Raw genomic sequence first — 14,096 nt, 5'->3', positions numbered from 1 at the left:
ACAACTGAGCAAGCAGTAGGATCACACCAATAAATGTGTGTCACTACTGCTAGGCCTCTGCAGGACAGGGCAGGATGTTACAAGTCGCCTGGCTTTTTATTCAGTTTTTTTTGTTCAGAGAACCCATAATACCTGTGTCTGCAGCCCACCCAGGAAGTGAGAGTATGGAAACTTCTAGTCCCCAAGCTCAGATCTGGGATGGGTATTTACATAGTTAGCTTTTCAGAAAACTCTAAAAATACAATTCAAATCTGGGTAGTGGCGAATGGAGCATAATTAGGGGTAGACCACTAACAGCTGTAACTATTCATCTTAAATTTATAATCTTACCTGGTTTTTCCTAGTTAATAAACCACTAGAGCTTATAAGCTTCTTACCTTGACAGGTACATATAAATGTTAACCCTTAATATAAAACATATACAGGTTTCATTGGAAACTGGCACATTTTCTTTGTACTTTTGTGGGTGTCGCCTGGACTTTCTAACAAATAGATTACAATTGCCAGACCTCCTTGTTATCGCCTTCACCTCCTGCCATGACTGCTTGATGCCTAGGTGTCACACACAGTAGATTGCTTGCTGCTGCTCCCCGCTCAGGAGCCTGTCCCTGCCTGGGTAAATGCCACATGTCCACGACTAGAACCTGCTGGTCTGCCTTTGGTGGAAACAGACTTTGTGTAGCCTCATGGGTGGCCTGGCACTGGCACTTAGCTGAAGAAAGCTAGAAGTTGAAGAGGTTAGAAAGCAGCGCTTTCTGACAAGCTTGCTGCCCTTGGATGTCCCTAACCTTTAGTGTTCACTTTTATGTCTTCTCTCTCTCTCCCTTACCCATTCCGTTGCTACCCCTGACTCTCCTAGATCCCAGCTATCGTTCGTTTCACTCTGGTGGATACGGCCAGGATGCCTTGGGTATGGACCCCATGATGGAGCATGAGATGGGCGGCCACCACCCTGGTGCTGACTATCCAGTTGATGGGCTGCCAGATCTGGGGCATGCCCAGGACCTCATGGATGGGCTGCCTCCAGGTGACAGCAATCAGCTGGCCTGGTTTGATACTGACCTGTAAACCATCCTTTAGGTAAGAAGTTAAAAAAGCCAGTTTGGGTAAAATACTTTTACTCTGCCTACAAAACTTCAGAAAGACTTGGTTGGTAGGGTGGGAGTGGTTTAGGCCTATTTGTAAATCTGCCACAAAAAAAGATACATTGAAAGGAGATGTCTTGGAACATGTGAATGTTCTCAGATTTCTGGTTTGTTACGTGGTCATGTGTGGAAGTTATTAACTTTAATGTTTTTTGCCACAGCTTTTGCAACTTAATACTCAAATGAGTAACATTTGCTGTTTTAAACATTAATAGCAGCCTTTCTCTCTTTATACAGCTGTATTGTCTGAACTTGCATTGTGATTGGCCTGTAGAGTTGCTGAGAGGGCTCGAGGGGTGGGCTGGTATCTCAGAAAGTGCCTGACACACTAACCAAGCTGAGTTTCCTATGGGAACAATTGAAGTAAACTTTTTGTTCTGGTCCTTTTTGGTCGAGGAGTAACAATACAAATGGATTTTGGGAGTGACTCAAGAAGTGAAGAATGCACAAGAATGGATCACAAGATGGAATTTATCAAACTCTAGCCTTGCTTGTTAAAATTTTTTTTTAAATATCTGTAATGGTACTGACTTTGCTTGCTTTGAAGTAGCTCTTTTTTTTTCTTTTTTTCTTTTTTTTGCAGTAACTGTTAGTTTTTTAAGTCTCTCGTAGTGTTAAGTTATAGTGAATACTGCTACAGCAATTTCTAATTTTTAAGAATTGAGTAATGGTGTAGAACACTAATTCATAATCACTCTAATTGTAATCTGAATAAAGTGTAACATTGTGTAGCCTTTTTGTATAAAATAGACAAATAGAAATGGTCCAATTAGTTTCCTTTTTAATATGCTTAAAATAAGCAGGTGGATCTATTTCATGTTTTTGATCAAAAACTTTATTTGGGATATGTATGGGTAGGGTAAATCAGTAAGAGGTATTATTTGGAACCTTGTTTTGGACAGTTTACCAGTTGCCTTTTATCCCAAAGTTGTTGTAACCTGCTGTGATACAATGCTTCAAGAGAAAATGCGGTTATAAAAATGGTTCAGAATTAAACTTTTAATTCATTCGATTGTGTCACTTTTTTTTCCTTGTCACTTAGTGGTTTGCGAGGGTAATAAATTATTTCACTATGTGTCTTCCTCAGGGTGAAGCTGAATAAACTTAAGTTGTAATGATGGAAAGAGCCTTACTGCTAGTAGACGGAATTGTTTGTTTGCCAAGTTTCTTTAGCACTTGGCCCTGGGTTAAATTGCACCAAAAGTGTTTCAGCCTTGAACGTTGATTCTGAGCTTGTGTAAGAAGAGGTGAGTCCACCGTCTCCAACTGAAGGACTCTGGGCTTAGAGCCTGTGGCCAAGACTCCTTCATCCTGGCTGCAGCCATATGTATAATCCTGCCCACGTGACCAAAGGCATCTAGTCCTTTGCCTTTCAGTTTTGTTCTGTGTAGCCCAATAGGCATCCCCCACCCCAGACTCCATCACATGGTTTCATTCCTTTAAGGTAATAATGGAGAATTACTCACCTGGATTTGGACTTCAAGCACCTTCACAGAAGTGTGACTCATTTGGAGCAGGGAATTCCTTCAACTCCACTTTGAACTGATAGTTGAGATGGTTTACCTGCCGATGTTTATCTGAACATAATCAGAGAGAACTAGAATGGGCCTTCTTCCATGCTCTCTGCCAGGTGAGCCTGTCATCCTGGTGGTAGGTCTGACAAGCTTATTAGTTCATCCCTGAGGGCAGAGTCAGTAGACCTGTTTGTTAGAACTTGTGTTTGGGGCTTTAAAAAGCATGGAAGTGTCTTGTGCTTAGGGAGGGCTGTTTGTGATTTGCTGTGTATTTAAAAGCATGTATTCAGTACCTTTTTGTTGGATGAGGACCCTTTGAGAAAGCTTTATAAATTCTTCCCTGTGGTCTAAGATGTAATTGGGATTGGAGAGGAAACATCTGTGTACCTGGTGAGGGGCGGTTGTGCCGCCAGTGCATGACACAAAGAAGCAAGGCAGCGTTGCATGAACTATTAGTAAGTTACAGCTATTGGTCAGAGTGAAGATCTTTAGTGAGTTCAGCTTTTAACATACAGAACCACAGCGGGGTGTTTTTTTTAAAACCAGAAAACATTTCAGAGCTTTGCCTAAAATCATTATAGTTTTGAAGTTCCATGTAAAAACTTTATATGAAGGTTAATCTGATTCAGCAAGGTAGTTCTGCAATGTACTTAGAAGGACAAAGAGCCAAGAACGGCAAAGACACTGGTGAAGAATAAGATGATAGGAGGACTTGTTCTATCAGCTGTCAAGGCCTAACTGTAAAGCTAGAGGTAGTTAAATTAACACTTACTGGCACGTGTGTCGAAGTATACACTAAGTGAACAGAATAAGATGAAGACAATAGACACTTTAAAGGTAGCATTGGAGGTCAGTGTGAAAAAGAGGGACTTTTTAGTAAAAGTGTAGAACAGTTAGGTAGCCATTTGGATAAAACTGAAATTAATGCAGGAAAAAAATCCATGATCAACAAAATATCAAAAGCCCTCACTGGAAGCCCATGTGTCCAATAATTTGCAAGAGAATGGCCACAATGCAGTAAAAGACTACAGCTTCAACACAATAGTATGGGTATATCTCAAATATGATACTGAACAAAAGCAAGTCACAAATGCATGCCGTAGGACTGCAAAAAGAAAGGCAAACTGTTTTAAGGAAATCATCCAGAGATAGTAAAACTAAAAAGCAAGAAAATTATTAGATTACCACAAAAAACAGAAGAGTGGTTACCTGGGGATGGAGGTGCATAGGACATTTGATCCCATTGCGGTGACCACCAATGAGCTGAAAAATGAAGCTTTTCCATGTTGGATGAGGTGTTCTAGACATGAGGCTTTGACCTGGTTATTGGAATCCTTGGCAGTGAAAGATCTTGAGATAAATATGTTGTCTTGATTAGTGTAATAAAAACAGAAGATCCGAATCGTGCCGTATGGTTTATAAACCAGCAGAGAGCCGAGTTGCTCCACTGCAGTTGTTTTGTTCTAGTAGGTGAGACTCTAACTGCCTTGCCTTGCTTGAGTGAACACCCATCAAATACAATCAGAAAATAATGGGGGCGGGGGCTGAAAAGGTAGTGCTTCCTTTTCTTATTCATCAACGTCCTGTGTGGCGTCCACTCCACCTCCCCACCTCACGAGTAATCTACAGGGAGGTGACCAGCCTCCCCTGCCACCCCAGCATCGAGCCTCTGAGAGGCCAGAGGCCAGGTGTAAAAGGCCAGCCTTCTTCCAGGTCACATCAAGACTCCACACCGCCCTGGTCCTTATTCTGGGCCAAGGCTCCTGCTTGTTGCCACTTCCCTCCCTCGGCCTCCTGGAAGCTTGAGGCTGTTGGGGCCAAAGCCTCCTGAAACTCAGTGAGTCTTGTCCCCACCCCACTCCAGACAGGTCTCCCCAGCGACCAAGGCTCTTTGGGCTTTTGTAGCTTCTTGCCTCCCCCTTCCCTACCAGTTCCCTCCTGAGGCTCCTACCTCAGCCCCTGCCTAAGTCCATTTATCAGAGAGATTTATTTCTACATATTTTTCTGTTGTTGGAGGAGGGAGAATAAAGGGCATTTTGCTTCAAGTGGAGGCAGGAGAGACCCAGGTCCTCTCACTATCACTCACTATGGACAAAAGCCTTAGCCACCAGAGCCTCCACTTCTGAGCTGTCCCACAGGGCTAAGAGCTGCCCTGCATTCATAGAATTGACCTTAGAACCTCATGAGGTAATAGGGGAAACCTCATGATAATACGGGAAACATGAAGAGCTAGACAAGCCCAAAGAACCGTCAGTCAGTAAATTCTGTTGCTGCGTCCTACAGAGCCACTTGCTTAGCTGCCAGGTGACTGTCAGTTCCTCTCAGGGTACCCTCCAGGCCAGTCACCCCAGATAGATTTTCACAGAGGGACAGCTCACTGGGCACCTGCTCTCAGGCTGTAAGTCGAGGCAAGGTCTCAAAGCTTTGGGCCTGTTGTTAGGGAAAGAAGGCAGCCTGGTGCAGCCACTCGCCAGTCTGCTCCGCTCCGTGCAAGGCATGCTCCTGCTGCCTCCTTTGCCCCCTTACTCTGCAACTTCAGTGATGCCATTCATCCCTGGGGGGCTCAGCCGATGGACTGTAGCCAGTTAGCAAACAGCTAAAGCTTGGAGGTGGTGGGAAGGGGAGGGCCGGTAGTTACCTGGGTCTGGGCCTCTGGTCACTGCGAGAATCCTGAGAGCTCTGATGGGTGGCTGGGGCCCAGGCCTTCTCAGAACTGGAGCTGGGGAAGCCACAAAAGGGTATGGGCCTCTCATGTGGGGCAGGGAAGGGTACTGCCCTCGGCCTCCCCCTTGTCTGCTCAGCCAGACTGCTCATGTCCCCTACCTCAGCTCATTCAGATCGGGGCTGCTGCTTTCCGTAAGGCACCTTTGTGCGAAGGACAGAAAGGACCCCGTAACTCCAGGAGGACACAGCCTCGCACCAGGGTGTAAAACTCGGCGTGGGCCAGCTTTAGCGCCTGTCACGCGGGGCTGAGCACCCTAGGTGGGCACTAGCCCTGCTTGGACCATCGCTTCCTGCCCCTCGCCCCTTCAAGTACACCTTTCCCCTGAGAGGCAAGGCTGCGGGCCTCAGGGCCAGGCGTGGTCCGCTTAACGTGGTTCTGGGACGTTAACGCTTTCCTCCTGTTTCACCTTAAGCAGCAAAGACTCCTCCCTGCTCGGCTCAAAAGGGTAGAGAAAGAAGAATTCGATTGCTCTGAAATACCTTCTGGGGGACTCTAGGTCCAGAACTCCAGGGTGGTTCCCCTAAGAGCTGAATGAAAGGAGAGAGAACAGATTTCCTGGGAGAACAGGGAGAACTGTGCCTGTTCCCTGGACCAAAGAGGCAAAGCAACAGGAGCTGAAGGCCAGGCCTCCAGCTGCTCCATCAGCTTCCCCCACCCCAGGAGCACAGGCAAACCCAGCCAGGCCAGGGCCACCTGGGCGCACAGCCTGGTGATGGGCACGTTGCCCAGCAGGACTTCCTGTGGGCAGTAAGGAGGCTATGAGAGCAAATGACACTGCCTCCTCCTGGATGGGGTTCCCCCTTACACCCCTGCTACTCAGCTCGACTCTGGACATCCCACTGGCAGACACACAGGCTGCGGAGTCCGAGTCCCGGGTTCAGCCCAGGAGTGGGGCCTTGGGCAAGTGGACTGGCTCCTCTGAGCCTCAGTTTTCTCATCTATGAAATGGAGATAAGAAAGTCTGCTTGGCAGGTGGTGAGGTTTAAACAAGGTAAGTGACATCCACGCCTTTGATGGAGGGGGGCACGGAGCTGCTGTGTTCGTTACAAAGCCAAATGGAAGCTGGCACACTACCCAGATCACCACGGCAAAGTGGGCCTGTTGGCGACAGTGTGCCCAGCTTCCCGCGATGCAGTAGGTGTGGGGCCGCCTGTGTGCCCCTGTGCCTCCCGCTTCTGCGTCCCCCGCCCATTCCCCCTGCATAGGGGCTGCTGCCTGGGACAGAAGGCCATCTGGGCTCAGGCAGTGTGTGTCAAGGGGCAGATCCCCTCTCTAAGCAGCCCAGAGCACTGCAGCTACTGATCTAGTCGAGCCCTTTCATTCTGCAGGTGGGGAAACAGAGGACCCAGAGAGGAGGCCAAGGAATGTTCTCAACTTGCTCACCTGGTTCAAGCTGCCCAGGATGCACCCCTCCCTCCCTCAGTACGACAGTCCCAGCCCCCTTCCGCAGTGTCCACCCACTATTTTCACAGGCTTGACTCTTACATAGGGGACACTAAGGGCATATGTGTGAGAAAGAAGCTGGAAAGGCTTCGAGGATAAGGGGGATCACCGGTAGAAGTGGGGGGTGTGATTCTACCTTGATGCCATCATCCCATCTAGATGAGCAGATCTTCAAGGAAGCCAGCGTTCCTTGAGCGTTTTGCATTCGTTTGGGCAAAGTTTTAACCACCTGTTCCTGTTAGTGCAGTCTTGCCCAGTTCTCCCCAAGATTCTTGGAATCACTTCATCCCTGAAATGAAGAAAAGCCAAGCAGGTAAAAGTGGGAGGAAGACAAGAGACTATAACTTCCAAAGGCTTGCTCGGGAGCTGTAGCTGGGAGAGCGTTCCTGCCTAGTCCTGCCTGTTAAATCTTCTCCGGAGAAGAAAGATGCTAATAGACGCTGGCAGGCCTAGACTAGCACAGGCAGTGCAGGCTTCAGCAGAGGCCCACCTGGCCCACACAGAGGGAAAGAGCATTCTGAGAACAGCTAGCAAACCTGGGGTTCCCAGACGCATCCCACATGCACCGAGGACGTCCATTCTGAGTGGGTTTTCTAGGGTCTGGAGTTAGATCATCTCAGCCAGAGGTTCTGGGTTCAGCTGACTTTATTAGATCCAAACAGAGCTGTAGGTGCCATGTGGTGAATGTGTGTAGCTGAGGGTGGGTGCTGCAGAGTGGGCTTGTGCTAAGTGCCTTCTTGCCTAGTGTCCAGCAGCTTGGAGGATCTCCAGGGCCAAGGAAGCCACTGCACTGTTGGCCGACGAACTGTGAGAAAAACCAAAGTAGAGACATTTAGGCATCCCCAGGGTAAAATGCTCTGTCTTCCAAAGGGGCGGGCCTCTTCTGCACCCGAGTACCTGATGGACCAGCTGCTTCCCAGAGCTGCCCCTAGCACCAGCTTAAGAAGCAGAAACAGCGTTCGCAGGCTCCAGTGCCATGAGGTGAGGACCCCGAAGCCCACAGTCCCACAGGGGCTCAGCACCGGCCCTGCCACCCCTCGACGTCTGACCCCACTTTGGCCAGGTGCACCGATGCTGAGCTGTGAGGGCAAGTCAGGCGGACGGCAGCCAGAGCCTGCCGGCCCGAGGCCCACAGTGAGCCTGCCCGGCGCCTGCCTGCAGCTGACTCGCGCCATCCAGCAAAGATCCCAGCTGCTGACACTCCCTGCTCCATGCTGCCCCTTCCTGGCCAATCAGCCAGGAGCTTTGGGTTTCTTATTCTCATAGGTGTGGATGTGCAATTAAGAGTTTCAAACGGAAACTTCGTTATTGGAGCAAGTTGTTTGAGACACCTTTAAACCTGTGCCTTAACAAATGTTACCAAAGAAAAGAATGGCGCATAGCAGTGTGCCTGGAAGTATAAAATTAGCTGATAGCACACCCTTCACTACACAGAAATACAGCTGTTGCCAAATGCCAGGGGGCTGCATAAAAGAGGTGGGTCGCAGGGGGACAGGACTGTGGTCGGAGGTGGTGCCATGCATTCCTGCTCTGTGTGTCAAAGGCCCCTTTGAGGACTGAGGGAATGCACTTGAACTTGGCCTGCTCCCGGCTGAGACCAGGCTACTCTGCTGGAGCTGTGCTGCCCACTCCGCCTGCCAGAGCAGCCCTTGGGGGCCAGTGACCGGCAAGGAGGACACACCCACCTGGCAGGGCCCCATCAGAACTGAGAACGCTGCCATCCGGTCACTCTTGGTCAGCATGAGAAAACCTTTTTCTGCTGGGGCCATCCGAACAAAGACCAAGCGGGACAATTTCACAGCAGCAGCCTGTCGACTAGTACGAGATCTGCCTGGTGTAGACGTGTTAGTTGCTGGAGTGATACGTGTGGGTACGGAAGTGGCCACCAGCCTCAGGGAGTCTCATTTTCACATGTTGGGTCCAAATTTGGGTCCAGCGCTCCCAAACTGGTACAGCATGAAGATGTGCCAGCCTCGGACCCAGCTGGGGGGCGGGGGAGTCCCACAGAGGCAGGCCGTGGAGAGGAAGGGCTCTCAGCAGCTCCCCACTCAAGTCCGTGCCTCCCGGTGGCTCTCCCACCCTCTGCAGGCACACATCTGCTCACAGGGGCCTCATCTCAGCTGTCTGCACAAGGCCAGGGTCCCCAGGTATGGTCATCACCTGCTCCTCACAGACCAGTCTAGCGGAAGGCCTGTGGCCCAGCCTGGGGACCCAGTGTCCGTGCCTTACGCCACAGGGGCCACCGGGGTGAGCAGGGGCCCCTCCCATCAAAGCCAGCCCGTCCTTCCCCTCAGCTCACAGTAACCACGGGTAAGAACTGACAACTTCGGCTTAAGCTACAGAGGAAGGGGGGTGGGGTAGGCCAGGAGGCGCTGTCCCCTCCCCGCCCAATCCAGGATTAATACAGCAGGGCTGGCTGGAGCTGGGCCTTCTCCGCAGACTCACCTTCCCAGCAATACCTCGACCGCGTGTTCTTCTCCAACTAATACAAAACCCCAAACACCAGGAGGCAGATTCCACAGAACCCTGTGGTTCTGAAAACAAACCACCAGGGATGCCGTGCAGCACCCCGCGTCCCGCACACCCAGCGAAGGCCAGGTACCCCTCAGCAGGGGGGCCTCCTCCCCAGGGCAGGGAGAGCAGCTGCAGCTCAGGGGCCACCACGTCCTCCGGCCGCCTCCCTCAGCTCTGGGGACAGGGCACTCACCGAGTCATTTAATCAAGCCCCCTGAACCACCCCCAGAGCCCACCTGCCAGGCCCTGGCACTGTCCCATGCAGTGAGCCATTACACAGCACACCGGCTGACTAAAGGGTGGATACCTGGGGGCAGTTCTCTCTTTATTCCCATGCCATTTTTCTCTGGTCACGTGGCACTAACATTTTAAATGACTCGTCAGCCCTACCCGAATCCACCCCCTCCCCGGAACCGCCTCTCCAGGGAGTGCAGGGGTGTGTGCGGCAAGAACCCGCCCAGCGCCCTCTCTACACCGGCATGGGCGTCACCGGGGGGCTGGCAGAGAGGCCGGTTCCTCCCTCCACAGGGTGCAGCGTGTTCCGGGTGACAGGGCTGTCCTGGTCTCGGCACCTCACTTCTAGGATGGTCTAGACGTACTGACTGTGAAGCTGAGGACTGGGAGGCTGACCTAACCTCAGCTTCTCAGTGTCAAACAGTCTGTTCTGTGGGTTCAAGTTTTCCCCCTGAAGGCAGCCGGGGCTGTACAGTGGGCCTCCAGACCCGCTGCAAGGTGGTGGTAATGGTGCCTCTGGCCAGGCTGCTGCGGGGGGCACGTGTGCACAAACGGGTACTGCTTTTCTCATGAGGTTCATCAGGTCTCCCACCTGGTCATAATCCGCTCCCGTCCCCATCTCTACTCCCTGTAGATGGGAATACGGCCTCCCCGCGCTGCAGGGCTAGGATGCTCTTCTTTTCTCCCTCCCGTTACCTCCCCCCACCTCCATAGTGGGGACTCCCAGGGGGTGGAGGGGCAGAGTGGCCCATCCCACACTGGGAGGGAGGGATCTCAGTGGGCAGTGTCAGGCGGGAAGGTGACGGTCCCTGGTGTGTAGGGGAAACGGGGGGTGGGTGAGGGAAGAAGAGAGGAGAAAAGGAACGCCAGGCTATTTGCTGAGCCCAGGTACGCTCTGTACTGCTCCCCCCAGCCCTCCTGGGCCTACTTACCCGCCGGCTGGGGCCAGCCACTCCAGAGCCCGCACGAGGCTGCCCGAATTCTTGAGGCTCTCCAGGTGCTTCTCATTGGAGGTGATCTGCAAGGGAGGGAGAGGAAAGCGGTCGGCTGGCCCATCCCTGACCCATGATCCGTTGGACGGGCACCCTGAGTCTCAGGCCACCTGTGCTATTGGGCAGTGAGCCCTGAGCCCCAGTGTGCTGCTGACCATGGAGGCAACCCTTGGGGTGAGCAGGAAGGAGTCCGCTGCAGCTGGAGATGTGCCAGGGCAGGATGGGGTACCTCCCGCTGGTCCCTCAGGAGGGTCTGTGTTCTGGAAGCCTGAACATTTCAGTTAAAGCAAATCAAAGTTTGTACTTTCCAGCTGTCGGTTCCGGGACCCAGTGGGCCCTTGCGTCCCAAGCCCGACACAACCTCTTTCATATGGACAGAAGGATGATGCCGGGCTCCCGGCGATCTCAGGAGCCTGGGAAAAGAAAGAGGCACTAGGAATCAAACCGGTCACAGCCCCACCCGCGTACCCTGGGAAGTGTGCCCCTGCCAACGGCCACCGTCCCGGGAGACACAGAGGAGGGACACTTGGGCACCAGAGGCAGAATCATCAACTCTCAGGGCTGGATGGGACTCAGATAGGTGCTGACCCAGCCCAGGCCCCTGGAGACCTCCTAAGTCAGCCCTTCCGTAAAACGAGTCCATGCCCTACGAGGCAGAGAAGACTTCAGGAATGAACCTTGATTTCTGCTATTAGAATGTTTCTCTTAATTCACCATTCATGTCCCATTTTTATCTTTGATATTTAATAAATATTTTCTAATAAACACTGGTATGGAACTTCACATTTCAGAAGGCTCTGCAGTTTCCTGTACATTTTCTCACTTATCCCTTTCAGTAGCCTCACCTTGCAAGGTAAGCATGTAGTGTGTTTTATAGATGAGGTGACTGAGGCTTAGTGAGATTAAGGGACCACTACGGCAGTACACAGGGAGCTTGACCCTAACCCCACATGAGGCTGGAACCAGGCTGGCCTCGGTTGTCCCCGCCATTTTCTGTCTTTCCACTTGATCATAGCAACCAGGGCTGGATTATCATCTCTGTAGTTCTCAGGGAGAGGCTGACTATTTCTTAATCAATCACTCATGGTGATAGGAAGGTCACAGGGGTGGTTAGACCTTAATGTGGCCTCTGAATTGCATGTGAATGAATCTTCACCTCCACTGAGACCCTTTCTCGCTTCCTGAGTGTGCCAGACCCCAGCTGCCAGCTCAACTGCATCAGGTGTAATTTCTGCAAAGATTTGCATCTTAAAAGAGCTGTGTGTAAATTTGTTCTGAAATTACACCCCATTTGATGAGTTCAGAAGGCTGCTGTAGTTCAATTATGTCTGAAGCAAGCACAAACTTACCCTGAAAGCGTCTTCGGCGAGAATTCCCATCTAATTTTTCTCAAAACTGTGCCTCATACAGCTCAGTTGAGCTACATCCAGACTCACTGCCCTGACCAGCCCTACCGTGGGATCATGTGTAAGAGGCTGTGCTCCAAGTTGCAAAGAGATAACAAGACTATATTCACTCACGAGGCTAGTTGGAAGGTGCAAACAGAAGAATACGGTGAAAACTATGTGATCAAAGGCGGAGACGAGAATAGCACCGTGTGCAGCTGACATAAATGCAAGCATAAACAAAGCCAAGAGAATTAATGGAAAACTATGTGATTTGGCCACTTACCTGAACTCTTACTAGCAACATCAACTGTTGTTCTATCAGTATGAGTTAATTAGAAAATAAAAATTTTAAATAATATCAATCAGAGGTTCTAGTTCTGGGAAAGACAGAGAAAACACATGCCACCCTTTCCATGTAAAACCTGAACAGAATGCACAGCACAGCTATTTCAGAACACTGAAAAGTAAACAACACTGGCAGATTGGGGAAGGTCACTGAAACCAAAGCGCCATCACCTCTTTCCCTCCAGTACAGACCACCTTGAACTCAACACACCCAAACCCCAGAAGTGGGGTACACGAGACAGCCCCAGGAGAAGCCAGGCTTGAGGAATGGGAAACGAAACTTCCAAAAGCTCAGAGAGAGTAGATGAACCCCCCCCCCCTTTCCTTTTCCTCAGTTCTCTTTTGCCCCAGGCCCCAGGCAATTCTGTGGTGGCAGTGGTGGCAGCAACAGGAGCCATCAGCCAAAACTCTTCTCTCTCTCTCTCTCTCTGTTCTCACAGCATTTGGCCCCGACATGACAATTGTGGAAGTTAAGCAGTTTGTGGCCAGACAGAAAATGGGAGACCCAGGGAGCCAGAAAGTACTGGGGAGATAACGGGGAAGAGCTCAAGAAAGCAACCCCATAAAATTATTTATGAACTTCTAGGCTCACCTTCAACCTGTGTTGGTTAAAATAAAAGGTTAAAAAAGATATACCATACAAACAGGAATCAACAGAAAGCTAGAGTGGCTGTATTAATATCAGGCAAAGAAGACTTTAGAACAAAGAAAATTATCAGGGATAAATAAAGACATAACATCTTGATAAAAGGGTTCTCTCACTAAGAAGATAAAACAATAAATGTGTATGCATCTAACGATAGAAATTTAAAATACATAAAGAAAAACTGATACAACTGAAAGGAAAAACAGACAAATAATCCACAACTGTAGTTGGAGACTTCAAATAACTCTTATAGTAATAGATAGGATGAGTAGACCAGAAATCAGCAAGGATATGGAAGAGTTGAACAACACCATCATCCAACTGGATCTCACTGATATTCGTAGAGCACTAAGCCCATCAACAGCAGAATTTACATTTTTCCCCAAGAATCCAGGAACATTCACCAATGTATACAATATTCTGGGTAATAAAACAAATATTTACTAATTTAAGAGAACTGAAGTCATATAAATTATATTCTCTGATCATAATGGAATTAAACTAGAAATAAATAACAAAGATAACAAAAATATCTCCAATCACTTGCAAATTAAACAACACACTCAAATAATCCAAGGATCAAAGAGGACATCCCAAGGAAAATTAGAAATTATTCTGAGCTGAATGAAAATGTCAATACAATATATCAAAGTCTGCGGGGTGCAGCTAAAGTAGTGCTTAAAGAGAAATTTATAGTACAATACTTACATTAAAAAAGAAACGTCTCAAATCCATAATCCAAGCTTTCATGTTAAGAAACTAGAAAAAGAGCAAAACAAACCCAAACCCAAAGAGGGAAGGAAAAACAGAGCAGAAATCAAGAGTAATGTGGTAAATGTAGGCCCCAATATATCAATATCTACATTAAATGTAAATTTACCAAGTACTACAAATAAAAGACCAACTAACATTTTTAGATTAGATATAACCAAAATAAAACACAACTACATGATGCTTACAAACATACCTTAAATATAAGGGCACGGAGCAACTGAAGTTTAAAGAACGAAGAAAGAGATGCCACACAAATTGTAACCAAAGGAAGCTGGTATAGCTAATATCAGACAAGGTCGACTTTAAGCCAATAATTATAACTAGGAATAAAGAGAGACATATCATATTTATAAAACGATCAACTGACCAGGAAGAT

General features: G+C 49.1%; 2 protein-coding genes across 6 annotated transcripts in view; one reads left to right on the top strand and one right to left on the bottom strand.

Moving 5' to 3' along the window:
* The window catches only part of CTNNB1 (catenin beta 1), a 42,340-nt gene extending 38,279 nt beyond the window's left edge, over window positions 1–4,061 (top strand). The window contains exons 15-16 of one of the 4 annotated variants that reach the window (XM_082412814.1): window positions 860–1,080; window positions 2,233–4,061. In XM_082412814.1, the coding sequence (XP_082268940.1) occupies window positions 860–1,068 (209 nt within the window). In that variant the 3' untranslated portion in view covers window positions 1,069–1,080; window positions 2,233–4,061. Of the gene's footprint in view, window positions 1–859; window positions 2,156–2,232 lie in introns of those variants that run through there. The other 3 variants (XM_082412813.1, XM_082412812.1, XM_082412811.1) reach the window with 3 other exon arrangements.
* Window positions 4,062–7,454: 3,393 nt separating this feature from the next.
* ULK4 (unc-51 like kinase 4) overlaps window positions 7,455–14,096 on the bottom strand; it is a 545,664-nt gene continuing 539,022 nt past the window's right edge. For both annotated transcript variants that reach the window (XM_082412745.1, XM_082412746.1), the window contains 2 exons: window positions 10,508–10,593; window positions 7,455–7,632 (listed from right to left, as the gene is read on the bottom strand). In XM_082412745.1, the coding sequence (XP_082268871.1) occupies window positions 7,569–7,632; window positions 10,508–10,593 (150 nt within the window). In that variant the 3' untranslated portion in view covers window positions 7,455–7,568. The remainder of the gene's footprint in view (window positions 7,633–10,507; window positions 10,594–14,096) is intronic.

The sequence above is a fragment of the Balaenoptera physalus genome (genome assembly GCF_965194825.1).
Source record: "Balaenoptera physalus genome assembly, chromosome: 11".
Classification (NCBI taxonomy): Eukaryota; Metazoa; Chordata; class Mammalia; order Artiodactyla; family Balaenopteridae; genus Balaenoptera; species Balaenoptera physalus.
Note: the sequence above shows the minus strand (reverse complement) of the source record. Positions and strands in the feature narration are given on the sequence as shown.